The sequence below is a fragment of the Corvus hawaiiensis genome, chromosome 3, assembly GCF_020740725.1.
Source record: "Corvus hawaiiensis isolate bCorHaw1 chromosome 3, bCorHaw1.pri.cur, whole genome shotgun sequence".
In the NCBI taxonomy this organism is placed as follows: domain Eukaryota; kingdom Metazoa; phylum Chordata; class Aves; order Passeriformes; family Corvidae; genus Corvus; species Corvus hawaiiensis.
This window is the reverse complement of record NC_063215.1, coordinates 97225146-97239009: the sequence shown is the minus strand read 5'-3', so window position 1 is coordinate 97239009 and position 13864 is coordinate 97225146. Positions and strand designations below refer to the sequence as shown.

Genomic DNA, 13864 nt, shown 5'->3' with positions numbered 1-13864 from the left:
TCACATACCTATGTGTCTGTCTGACTGCCTTCATATTTTATTACACTGTTTTTCCACCAAATGGCTCTGCCATTCATCATGTTTGTTTAACATACCATATAACTTTGTATCCATCTACTTTTTAAAAATAGGCACACCTCGTAGCAATTCAAGTGAACAGCCTGAGAGCTTATTGGTTATTTCCATGTTAAAATAAGTTGTATTTTTTTAGACCTTTTTTTTTTCCCTAATGGGGCCAGTTAGTCTTAAATATTTTGCAAAAGATTTAAAGTTGCTGTGGGGTTTTTTTTGGAATGGAGAATGTTTATCTTCTTATAGTAAAGACAGCTATACTTCAGCAAAGGATGCTTGTAATGCATAAAAGCAAGAGAGAATGTTTTAGTGTCTCTAAATTACCAACTTTTGATTCTAATGTAAATGTTTTGTGATGCATGTCCTGTTTTTTCATTGCTGTTAATTCTGTTACTGCTGACATTTTTTTATTTTAAGATGATGGGATGGCAAGGTGTTGGTAAATAGTGTGCACCTGGTTAACATTGTCAATAACCAAACTGAAAGTCAAACAAATACTATCATAAACAGATTGAAAAGGTCACTGCAAGTGTGAAATGTAGTTCAGCAGGAGATAGTTTGGATTGTCTGCCAATAGAGGAGGATACTTATACTGGATTTTTCCATAGTTTGGCCATGATTTAACAATGTATTCAAGGGAAATAATCTGTATCAATTAGCTTTCAGTATTTAATTAAACTCTTCATTTTTATGAAAACCTTTCTCTGTGAAAGTAGTTGTTAAAAAACAGGAAGGAACTTTATTGGGGCTGTTTCACCATTCTGGTCTATATGGGTATGTTCTCCACCATTTTGGTCTATATAGGTATGTTATAATTTTCCAGAAAAGTATTTGTTTCCAGCAAACTGCATATGGAGATTAAATAGGGCTTTAGGAATTGAGGGCTCTGTCCCAGCTCTGCAGTGCTCAGGCATCACTGCTTGGGCTCAATACAATGCAAAGACAAGTTGCTTTGCCTCAAGTCATTTAAGGCCCAGTATCTGCTTGGGAGGAGCCTTAAAGAGGAATTTGGTTTGCAATTGGTTAGTCCAAGCCATAAAATACGATACTACCAGACCACAAACAGTTTTTCCCTCTTCAAGAGTAGTTAGAGTTCTTGTTATCTGATACACTCCCAATTCTCAGAGGACTTGAGGAGAAAGAAAGGTGACAGAGTCAGGCTTATTTCCCTCAAGTAGTTTCCTCATTCATCCCTATTTATTCTCAGGTTGGTTCAGATAGAGTACAGGGTCATTTATAATTGCATCTGTGTGTCTGAAATTAAGTTCTGGGACAGGAAGAATCAGGTATTACCTCTTTTTCAGAGGAGACATTTGGAGGGAATTCGCATCTTCTTACCTCTGACAGATGACTGCATTAGCACAAAATTAATCCAAATCTGTGGCCCCCAAGATGTTGTGATGCATTTGAATGCAAGTCTGACCTAAAGAGAATCCTTAATTAACTGTATGTCCTTAGGGAGTTTCATAACACAAAGTTGCAGAGTTATACTTGGAACTTATGTTGCTTATGTAGAAATCAATGTGTGTTATTTTCAGTTTGGGTTTTTGTTTTGTTTCTTGGGGTTTTTTTTTTTGTACTTTTTATAACTTCTGTTGATGACATACCATCTAAGGTCCAATATTTTCAGCAAGGTGGTTCATCGGGTATTTTTGTAAAGAAAAAATTATTCATCTGCTTATTCTGCTTATTTGGAGATGGTGTACCAGAAAGGTTCCTTGCAGCCCACTCATTCTCTTGGCAAAGTGGAGAATTCTAACAGCAGAATACAGCATAAACAAGTTGACTTTTACATGTATACATTCTAATGTTGCTCATCTAATCTTTTTAGTTTAATATTTACTATATATATGGATAAGTATAGTAAAACTCAGACCATCTATTCCTTTGACTTCTATAAGAAAGTTCCTCTTATAGTCTTGACTGGGCACAGTGCTCTTTCAGTACCCTCTCCAATCAGAAGTCAAAAAGGGAGTGTTAAGAATCAACCTAGTGCAAAAAGCAATTTTTGCTAGGGGAAGACACTACCTGCAGATGACAACAGAAGTGAGGAAAGGAATTCTGATGCTCCTTGAAGTTCCTAGCCTGTCTTGTGCTGAAGGCTTGGGAATGAGGAGTAAAAATTATTACAGAATGCTTACCACCTTCTGCACCAGAGAGATAACCTCCCCACCCCCAGTGTGGGATACTTTTGTGGGAGCCCTTAGCTGCTTTTCCAAGCCAACCATTAAGGAGATTTTTCATATTTTGTCTCCTTCCTCTCTCATTTTGTCTGTCGTCTTAGTTCTAGCTACAGACCTATAAAACTCACCAGTCCTAAAGATATTTGAGGACAGGGAACAATGGGGATGCATAACCCATTTTGAAATAGCCATATTTAATCTGTTCACCAGAGCAGGAGTTAGGGGTATTTTGCCTTGGAATAATACAGCATTTAAATTTTGATTTGCATGGGTACAAAACTCCTGGTTTTGCATACACTTCAGGATGATTATTGAGTAATGTTTAGTTGAGCTTCAGTAGATTTTGAACAGCTTCACAATACACCATCTACTAGCATAATTCCTGTCAGTATCAGGTATCCTGTTCTTTTCTTTTCTGTAGTACAGGTGTCTCTGAGGAAAGCAAAATGAAAGTCACTCTCTAATTCCTACATCTGACCATTTACTTGGTGAAGACTCTAGCATCAGACCACAGATGGTGTTTTAATTGATCTTGTGCATCACTCTATTCCCATAGTTACGTTTTTTGTCACATGTACATTTTCTGTCTTGTACTTTGTAATTTATTTGGTTTCCTGTGATAAAGCAGGCACATAGGGCTGGACTCCATTTCTGTGAGGAATGTACTATCAGTTCTTAACAGACTGAAGTTCCTAGTGACTGCCTGTAGAAGGATAGGCTCTAAGACTGTTTCTACTCCCTTGGAATAGTCTAGGGAATAATAGCAATCTTCTGGAGATGGCTCTGGTAAACAGTATTGAGTAAAAGGGAATTTGCCAATCAGTTTTCCTACAAAAACAGTCTTTTAGTTAATGAATGTCTTCCAGAATTTTTAACCCACATGAAGGCTACATTGACAGTGCTTAGGTATCTATGGTAAGTACTAAATGAAAAAAAAACAATTTATGACATTAAACGCAAAATAATTAATTTCAATGACATAACCCAAACAAGATATATACAATCTGGCTAGAGCTTCCACAGATAAAGAAATTGGGTTTGAGTATTTCTATGTGTTGGCTTCAAACAAATAAACTTCTCTTTAGAGACTAATATAAACTCCATCTGTTTTCTCAGGTAGAGAAAGCGTGATGAAAACTGGGATTTGACAAGCTTTTGATTAAGTTTTCCTTTGCACTTTCTAAGGGGGAATCAAATTAGGTTTTGATTATGTAAGTTTGTAGTGTGATACCAGAAAGATCAAGATACTGTGATAGGTCATCCTTTTATAGGGATGATTGTGTGCAGTTACTGTGGCTGTTTATGTTACTCTATGTGGTTTTGCCCTAAATAGTCTAGAGGGAAGGGCTTTATACGTAAGTGCAATAAACTCTCACCTGAGTGATTCTGTGGTTCTTTCAATCTATAAGTGCATCATTTATGACATTTCATGAAAGGTGACTGGAAAAACCAAAAGAATGTCTTATGTCAAACAAAAATCCTAGATCAAGTTTAGAGCTTCATTCCTTCCAAAGTATTACAACTAAGTGTAATGGCATTTGACAGTATTGACTTCTTTTATATGACTTCTTTCGGCTGACTCAGCATTCTGAAAAAATAAATAGTGTTCTCCCTTTGTGATTGAAAGGGTTAAATAGTACCAATTCATTACCACTCACAAAAGGATTTATTTTCTTCTCATAAATCAGTTTTATTCCACATTTTTATTATTCCCTTGGGTCAGCTGCTCCAATTGAAATCAATACAAGTGCAAGTGACACAATCAATCTAGATATTTGATTATGGATTTGAGACTCCAAGTTCTGCTCTGTGTGTTTAGCTAGTCTCCTTCTGATAGTGTCCCTGGAGAATGGAAAATTCTTATTGGCATCCATGAATTATGGCCATAGATTCAGAAACCAGATACTGTGATAATCTCCATTTATGTACTGCTGCAGCTAGAGAAAAAATGTTCTAACCATGGAGAAGCAAGCTTGAAGGTTTTGAAGCTGACTGTTTCTGAATGGTTTTTTAGTGTATAAAATCCCTCATGAAATAAACTTGATAAAGTCTCATCATTTGTCTATAAAACCCCTCAAACAAAACACATGAAATCAGGAACTATAAGCTCTGTCATCAGCTTAAGATTGCAAATGCAGCAAATGCTTTTGCTATTTGATGTCTTGCGTACAATGTGACGTTTTGCCACTTGGATTACTAAACTGTGCTGGGACACTTCCTCCTGTTCATATCAGGATATCAGTGCTTGGACACTGGAAACCTTTTTGAAATACAGAGAAGTTGGTTCTACTCATAGAATCCTTTCCAGCGTTTGGTTTAGGTCATGGGCTGCGTTCTTACTGTGTGTCTCTAAAACACTTAGTACGGCATGCGGTGTGGGGGATCCAGAACTGATGCCCCTTGGTGCTGTTGCAGAAAAATTGAGGTACAGTGGAGATGACTATAATTACAGCAGAGATTTAATGTACTTAAAACACTGTTTTAACTGGAAGGTCTAAATGAGACCGACTCAGTTGCAAGACTCATTACATGTTTCTGTGTTTATGAAAGAGTAATGAGAAAAACCAGTAATTCAAATCAAAAAGGTTTTGTCTTGGCAGCTTCATCAACAATTACAGAGGTTTTTTTAGTTCAGAGCCTCATGGCACTGAACTGAAAGCTCCAAGGGATAGATGAGACCACACACCAAAGGTTCTTTCCTGCCTGCCATCATGATGCAGCCTAATCTCGGCTGCGGTCATTAACTATCCATGGGGTCTGTGCTAACTTTCTTGCGTGAGCTCTCACATCAAGCTGTGGGCTTTATTCTTTTTTCAGTCCATAGAATTAATGAGCACATAAATGCACATTACTTAGTGTTTGTAACTCTAATAATCACTTATTTCTACTGACAGGAACATGCTTTCATCATAATGATTACCCCTGCTTTGCCTTAGGGTTCTTGAAGCATTCTACAAATTTTCATAGAATCATATAACAGCTGAGGTCAGAGAGCACCTCTAGGGAACAACCAGTTCAAGCTCTCTTTTCCAAGCAGGGTTAGTTGGAGCACATTGCCCACAACAGTGTCCAGCTGGGTTTTGAGTATCTCCAGAGTTGGAGACGCTGAGCAACTTGTTCCAGTGTTTGACCAATTTCAAAGTAAAAAAGTTTTTTCTTAGGTTTAAACAGAATTTCTTATATTTTCTGTATGTACCCATTGCCTTTTGTTCTGCTGCTATATATTGCTGAGAAGTATTTGGCTACTTTATACCGTCACAGCAGGTATTTGTACGCATTTTTAAGATCCTTCCCCCTCTTCTTGGGGCTAAACAACCCCACTTCTCTCAAACTCTCTGTGTGTGACAGATCCTTCAAGCCCTTAATCGTCTTTGCATGGACTCCACTCCAGTTAATCTAGATCTGTGTTGTACTGGGGACTCCAGAACAGGATGAGCTCTCCAGGTGTGTCTCACCAGGCTGAATAGAGAGGAGGAATCCCTTTCCAATGTCAGTGACAGACAACATACACATTCTTTACATCTCAGGACAGTCTAAGATAGCTCTACCAAATCTGAGTCTGTAAGAAGCCTCTTTGAGTGATGACTTGAGTACTATTCAGGAACTGCGTCTGGGTCTTTGAGCTTTCAGATTTCTTCTGTGTGCGCCAACACGGATTTTGAACTTGCTCTTCAAATATTTTCCATTTTTCAGATTTAAAACTAAAGGCTTCTTTTAATTCCCATGGAAAAAGGAAACAGATAAATTTTTTCAGTGCAGATAATGTGAAACTCTTCTTATTTACAGGAAAAGTAAAATATTAGATTAATAATTTTTCCAGTTTCCCACAGTGCTTTTAAATGACCCGTTGTGACTCATTCAGCAACTCCTCCTAGCCTGTGAGAGTGAAGTTTTCATGTGTTGAGAGTCTTTAAGTTTTGGACTCCATTTGATGGACTGTGACCATGATATGTCCATAGGAACAATACATCTGTCAGCTCAGGAGAAGGGGAACGAATAGTGATTCAAGACATTGAGGCAAAAAATCGGCAGTGTGCTCATCTGAAAAAAAGAAAGAAAAAAACAAAACAAAACCTCCAAAACAGAATGCCAAAACATAAAAACCAGCCTCCTCTCAAAACACATAAACCCCCCAATAGTTTTTTGAAAAGAGGGGTATGGCTCAAAGCCAAGCTGCTTCACAAGTCAGTATAACAATTGAGATGGCAGTTTGAGAACAGTTCATTATTGCAATTCTTAGGAAAAGTGAGCCACCAATAATGTCAAGGAAATATTTTCAGCTGGTTTTCTATTGGAATAATCAAACTAATGGAAAGTGATATTTTTATTCTGAATACTGCTTTAGAAACAGTGGGAAAGGGAGAAAGGAACAAAGGAAAAATCTTAGCTGGGAGGAAAAGAGTAGATTTTGTGGTAGATATGAGGCCGACGTATAGGCAAAACTAATGGACAAAAGAATGAGCTTAGGCACAAAGAAGTGTGCATAGTCACAGAACTTCCCCCCAAAGATGGGGGGCCAAAGAGACACAAACTAACATAGGGACAGAAACTGGTGACAGTGAGGATGAGTTCTGGGCAAAAGGGCCGAAAAAGTGCGTTCCTGTTTCATTTTTATTTTGCTCTTCTGATCTGATATTAATTTTTTACATGGCCCAAGATAGAAGGCTTAACCTCCTTTTGCTCATAGTCATACAAAGCAGGCATAAAAAGAACTCTTAAGTGTTTGTGATAGTTAACTAAGTAATCTTTGTATAGGTACTCATATGAATTGTTCATTGAGCTGGATTTTTGCTACATTTAGTCTTTGAGTAGTCTTCTTCAGTGGTAATAGTTCTGCTTCTGTCTGCTTGAATATCGTGGTACAACATATTCTGTAATGTAAAAAAGGTTATCAGGACATAATGGAACTATATGTAAAGTATGGATTGGTATTAACCACGAATGCAGTGATACTAATAGAATTACTTGGTATTTGCCCACACTTGTGAAATATGTGTCTTTCTCTCTTTACTACATAAAAATGAGACATCTCAGTTTATTAGCTTTTTCCTTAAAAACATTAATTTTGATCCTGATGGAAGGAGTACCTTTAGATGTGCCAAATTAGGAGGGAAAAAAAGTTCTTAAATGTGAGATGAACGTGTTTAGTTTGTATTATTTCTTTGCTGTGAGAATGATTTCATGTTGTATCATTTCCTGCGCTCCTGACAACCTTTGTCACATGAATAAGATATCAGGATGCTAATGACTAATATACAGTATTCTGTGTCTGCTGATACTATACTGTACTGCTGTGACCTTTGCAATATTATGTATTCTGATTGGCTGTGCATTTCACCTCTTCCCTACAAGTTAATAAGGCTGTAAAAAGGAGAGAACTTGAAATCGCCAGCCAGTCAAATTACAGAATATTGAAAAGGTCAGAGCAGTACAGCACACAGAAAAAAATTATGGAATATATGAGGCATTAAAATTCTTGTGACAATGATTATAACAAGAATGGAAAAGGATACCCATTTATGTTATTTCAATCTAGTGAACTCTGTAGGATGACGGACCCAGGACAGCAGTAATTTACGCACCACTGACTAACAGGAGCTTAATTCACCTATTTACAGGGGTGCTCAGTAACAGGAATGCACATCTGCTTGGGAGCCCCTGCAAAGTGTCCACCCAAAACCATACTGAACCCTCAAGTACAGATACTCACCAGCTAGAGTGCTTTTTGAAGCTTAGAAGTTTTAAAAAGTGATTTTGAGTGGAATATGTATTTGTGTGTCTTTTTAATGCAAGCATGTTTTATTCCTTGACTTGTTTCAACTATACATAACTTTTAAGTATATTTATGGATATTCTTTAGCCCTCATTTCTTCATATGGATCTTTTCCTGAAAAACGGACATGCTTTGATCTGATATAAACTAGGTATAAACTGGGAACAGCAGAAGTATTTCTCAAATAGCAGCCTTTGGCAAAGAAGCCCCTCAGATAATTTTGGGGAGATGTAGAGAACTGAGCAGGAAGGCTAGTAAAGGAACAAAACCATAACTATGCAAAAATATGGAAAGAGTAAGGAGCCTGGGGAAGCCCTTCATGTCTGCAAAGGATTTAGTTTTTTAGAAGACGTTATAGAAAATGGTGTCTCTGAGCGCTTGCCTGTTGAGATTCATCTTTTGGTACAGGTGTTTGCATGCCTTAAGTGTTGAAGGATGTGGTGAGCCAGATGTAGGAGTTTGTCTTCTGCCCCTTCAGGCTGTTCACGTTGAAAGAACCGTGGGCGAATCAGGGTTGTTGGAGTGCCACTGTCTGTTCATGGCAGGAATTACAAGGCAGAAATGAGGAGGTGTTCTGGTACAAACCACTTGTCTGAAGTAGAGCAGTGTCTCTTAGGACTTTACCACTGTCTGGGGCAACTGCTGTTTAGATCTGCAGCACACTTGCTGGTGGGCTGCAGTAGGACTTGGGAGCAGGATGGAGAGAAAAACACACAGGAAAAATGGAAAAATGGAGGCCTCATCCACTTATACTCACAAATTGGGTCCACACTGAGGCAGTCTGGGCAGGAATGGCATGGAGTGATATGACAGGGTTATCGCTGTATCACTTTCTGTCAGGCTGAACCTATGTGTCTGCATTTTCCAGCCCACTGAAAGCAAAGTTTAGGCAGTGAGAAGTGGCAAAGCTGCATATTGCAAGTCAGCCACAGCAAGACCTGCATTTTAAAAATGTTCTTCTAATATTTTACTTGCCAGCAGCACTGAGTTCCTTGGCTGGGAATTGGGATAAAACACCTTTTGTCTGTGTAAAATTTGGGTTAGGAAACTTGCAAGTACTCCTTAGCTTTTTATGAGAAGCAATGAAAAATTTTGAGCTGCTATGTTGTCTATCTCATTGTAAATTTGCGAGTTCATTTTTGAGCTGAATAAAATGGTTATGTAATTACATACTTCTCCTAATTATTGAGTAATTATATACTTCTTATAATTGCCGAGTAATCACTCTGCTATAACTAGAATTTAATGTTACAACTAATTGTATAATTACTGTATATTAATGTTGTTATCCAGGCAACTTGGAATAGAGTGTTATCATTTTAATTCATTTTTTGTTACTCGAAACTGTATTTTTAAAATATAGTATAGGTAGCCATTGGAAGAAAGATTTAAAATGGAATAAAAATATCAGCAGAGGAATTACATGGTTTCCTTCCAGGCTCAGGTGGATGAAATTAAAATAGGAACAAGTTAAAACTGTACTGTTGATAGAAGAAGTTTCATTTTCACATGAATTTGGCATATATAAATTTCTGTTAGACAAATTCCTTTTATGCTTGAGGTTTGAATCTATCTTATGTGCTGCTCTGTTAACACTGTATTTTTAAATTTTCCCACACACTGGAGGTGAAACGTTTGAAAAATGCATCTCTTTTTTTCCACAGCCAGCTGAGTCCTTAAGTGTTTAATGTCTCTAGGATCTTAAGAATATATATGTCAAATGTTGCATGATCTTCACAAATAATAAGTCACAAACATCACAAAAACTGTGATAGATAATAGGGGGAGTATGCTTTGTTGGATTGCATCTTCTCCCAGATCACACACAGGGACAGTTTCACAAAGGTGCAGAAGGATAGTTTGATATGCAATTTAAAAGCTGAGATCAAGTAATGCAGATGCATTTTTCTAGTGCTCGTTGAGTAGCCTGGGTACATAAGAGTAATCTCAGACAAAATAACTTCACTTCTGCAGGATTCTGTATGTGGAATGTGTAAATGTGGTTGCTCTTCTTGCATGATAAGAAGCTTTGCCTCCCTTGCTGTACCTAAAACAGGGTCTCTCAGATAAACTTCAGTGAAATCCAAAATAAATCCATCAGGCTTCATGAAATCATTCTACCTTCACACTGCTGTAGTCTGTTTGGGTGGTCTGGTGCTATGGCAGGGTGTATTTGAGGTAGGATTTGAGCAATGAGGTACCAGGCTACAAGGCAGACTTATAAAAAAGTTTTCCAAAGCTGTCCCCCTCCCCAAAACCTCAGAAAATAAGGTTGTTGTATGTTACCGGTAGAACAACTGAAAACATCAGTGCAGCTCATGAGCACCAAAATAAAGGAATGGCTTGGATTTGTACCCTAAGTGAACCAGATTGTTCATAGGAATCCCAAAATTAGAGGAAAATCCAGATCACTCATCCATGGAAAAATGTAATGTGAGCATGACTGAAATGTACTGCAAATGCACCTTAATGCGCATCATAGAAATATGGAATATTTAAAAAATTGTTTCTGATTGAATAGCATTTCAGTTTTAATAGTTAATTTGAAACTTGCATCAAAATGAGTAAGTCTGATGAGTGTCCCTTTAAAAATAAATTAAAAGGTTGATTTCCTTAGGTTTTTTGTAATTGTCTTATTTAGATTTTGTAGATGACGCAGATGTAAATATTTAATCTTCTAGCTGTGACAATGTCTTAATTGATTTACAATATTTTTATAGTTATAGTCTGTTTAATCTCATTCTCATACTTAAACTTGTGTGATTCTGCTGTTGTTTGTAATACAGAATTTCCACTGACTTCAGTGTGAGAGCTCTTCATGAATTGCTGGATGGTAATAGTAATATTAATTGTTTATGTAGCACTTCATATATTCAAAATATGAGATGATATTTAAATGAGTCAGCTTGGCTCTCAGATATGTGACCAAGGTCTTCATGAAGTCAAAAAAATGTTACTTGACATATAATTTTTTATTTTCTAATCTAACTAGGTATTTTGGAAGGGTTGGGTTTTTTTCTATTTTCGTAGGGTAGAATATTGTCTTATTTTAATTTTGAGATCTTAAAAGGGTTGCAAAGGACATGTAGGTTGCTATGATGATTTCAGCTGATAAACTGAGTACTTCAAATCCTTCTTTTGTCTTTGAGAGGACTGCAGGCCATGCTGGAAAGCTTGTGTAACTGCGGATGGCTGTTATGCATCCAATGGAATTAGCTTATAAACTCCTAAGTTAAGCGTTTTTGTAGAGAATTCGAAAGGTTTTGCCAGTCTTTCATGGGCATAAGAATTATCATTAATGTTTGGAATCTGCAATTACCACACAACTGTTCTAGAACTTCTGTTTGCTGTATGTAGCAATCAGCTTTGCAACTGATTGATTCATGTATTGGTTTGTTTATTTTCCAATATCTACAAATACCACAAACTGTTGGCAAAAGGAGAAGAAATGGTGAATAATATTTTTTCTTCGCAATAGACCAAAATTTTCTGTGTTACTGGTATAAATGGCAACTCTTCATTTGAGTAGAAATAAGACTTGGTTCATAAAGACAGTGAATTGTAGCAGATGCAAGGCCTAACATTTGTTCCTTCCCTCCCCCTCTTGTTTTTCCATAACAGCTAATGCTAATTATTCTCTTGTAAATGATACTCGGATGTTGTGCAGCAGCAAGGAATTCAATGTATGGGTACCCATTAAAGGACTGATTCCATTTTCTAACTACACAGTACAAGTGAACGTGTCCAACAGCCAGGGCAGCTTGATAAGTGATGCTATAACCATAGTCATGCCTCCAGGAGGTAAGTATGAAAAAGTGCTTTTTCTGTGCATGTAACAATTACACAAACACTCTGTTCCACAAAATGTTATTTATTATCGCAGCTGAGGACTGAAGTTCAGAAGAATATGTTTGCGTTAGTAGTTCTTACTCACAAAATTGTTCTTTTTGGCTTCTAATTTTTCACGTTGTTCCATTTAAGAACCAGAAAATGAAAATACATAGCTGTGTAGTTAGCATATTATGAAGGTGAGAAGTGCATTATGTACTTCATTTTTTTTCTGTGAATGGTGGTGTATTCTGGCATGGACAGCTAATCTAGCCCAAGAATACAGAGAGACTCACCTGCATTTTGTAATCTGTTTTAGAGCAAAAGTTGTAAGTGCTGAAAAGGAACACTTACTGGATAGACTTAGAGAATTTGTTTAATAATAGTAATAGAAACCCTTGGCAATATATTGAACGAGAACCCACAAAATAGTGTAGCTGTAAGAAAGTCAGTTACCATGTGCTGATTTGCAGTGAATTAGGCTGTAAGCCAGTCTGGATATTATTTCATAACAATTTGAAATAAAAGAATTGAGCAAATACACCCTAGTGCAAGGTTTTGTTTTGTGGCTTTGTTGTTGGGTTTTTTTTTTCAAGAAAGTTTACATTTATAGCTGATGTAGATGTGTTACTTTTGCATTTTATTTTCACAGACACCCTAGCTAATTAGTTTTTGTTAAATAAATGCCAATGGATACAATTAATTTAAGGCAATTTTGAATTTTTAAGTGAGAGTCCAACAACACTTGTTTTTGAAAGATGTGTGGCGTAGCTGTTGAGCAAGAACAGTGTAGAGGGATATACATATAATTTGAAAATAAAAAAAAAGAGGAAAAAAAAGAAAGAAAAACCATCAACCTTACAGTTCAAAAACACAGGCTTGAAACAATTTGCTTGCAAACAGATGGATTGGGTTTGGGGACTTCAGGAAAGGAAGTAAATACAATACAGCATTTTTATGACAGTTTACTGAGGAATAAGGAAAAAGTCAATTCCCAGCCCATTTTATACTTTTCCAGTCCGATTGTCAAGTTGCACCTACTATTAACAAATATACATTCTCATATAATAATAAAACTGCATGTGAGTTTTACTGCTCATTTAAGTCTGAGCAGTAAGACACTGGTATTTCTAACTCCAGTGTCACATTTCAGTTTTGCTTAGCAAAATTTGGTAGTGAAAATTTCACCAAATGACAAAGTAAAGGATCTTTAAAGATAAGCAAGGATGTGCACAAGTTTATGACAGCCATTAAGATACACTTTCTTTCATCATTAGATTGTTGTTGATTACAATTAGAAAACTTATAGCTTTGAAATTATCTTTTTTATGACCTTGTGGTAGTTTAAAAGCAATACCTCATTGGTTAAATAGGTTTTAGTTCATGCTTCCTTTTAGTTAATGATCTGAAAACATATTATCCTGATTTACACATAAAATCATGCTGAAAAGCATGTGGCATTCACTAGGATATATGTGTTTAAGTAGAATTAAATTAGCAGTGAGAGTTATTAAAGAAATCTTCCATATTATTGTCCAGTGGACTGTGATCTGTAGAGAAATGAATAATAAATAAAGCAGTGCATATGAGAAAAGTGCTCTCACACACTGTATTTTCACTATACGTGTACACATGTACAGACACACACGTGTGTGTATCTAGGACAAGATATGTTTGCTTTACTATGATGTTTATTGTAATGAGTCTTTGAATATAACACAATTCCATTGCATGCTAAATTATGAGTATAATGGTAATTTTACAGTGGGCAGTATTCAGTGCCTTCACACTTTCTAAATTGTTGAATGAAATCTAGTTGCTACTTAAATAAGAAAGATTTTTATTTTTTACTTCAGTGGCCAAGATTTCACTTAGAAGATTTGTTTGATCAAAAAGTAAAGAAGGTTTTGTTATGTACGAAAGCATAGCCTTTTAATGAGTGTTAAAATGTAGCATTGTCTTTTCAAGGATACCAAAAAAATGCTATTTAAGAGATCTACTCTGTGGG

The 13864-nt window shown here is 36.5% G+C and overlaps 1 protein-coding gene across 3 annotated transcripts in view; it reads left to right on the top strand.

Moving 5' to 3' along the window:
- USH2A (usherin) overlaps positions 1–13864 on the top strand; it is a 388094-nt gene that overhangs the window by 208599 nt on the left and 165631 nt on the right. For all 3 annotated transcript variants that reach the window (XM_048298182.1, XM_048298180.1, XM_048298181.1), the window contains exon 38: positions 11650–11829. In XM_048298182.1, coding sequence (XP_048154139.1) covers positions 11650–11829 — 180 coding nt within the window. The remainder of the gene's footprint in view (positions 1–11649; positions 11830–13864) is intronic.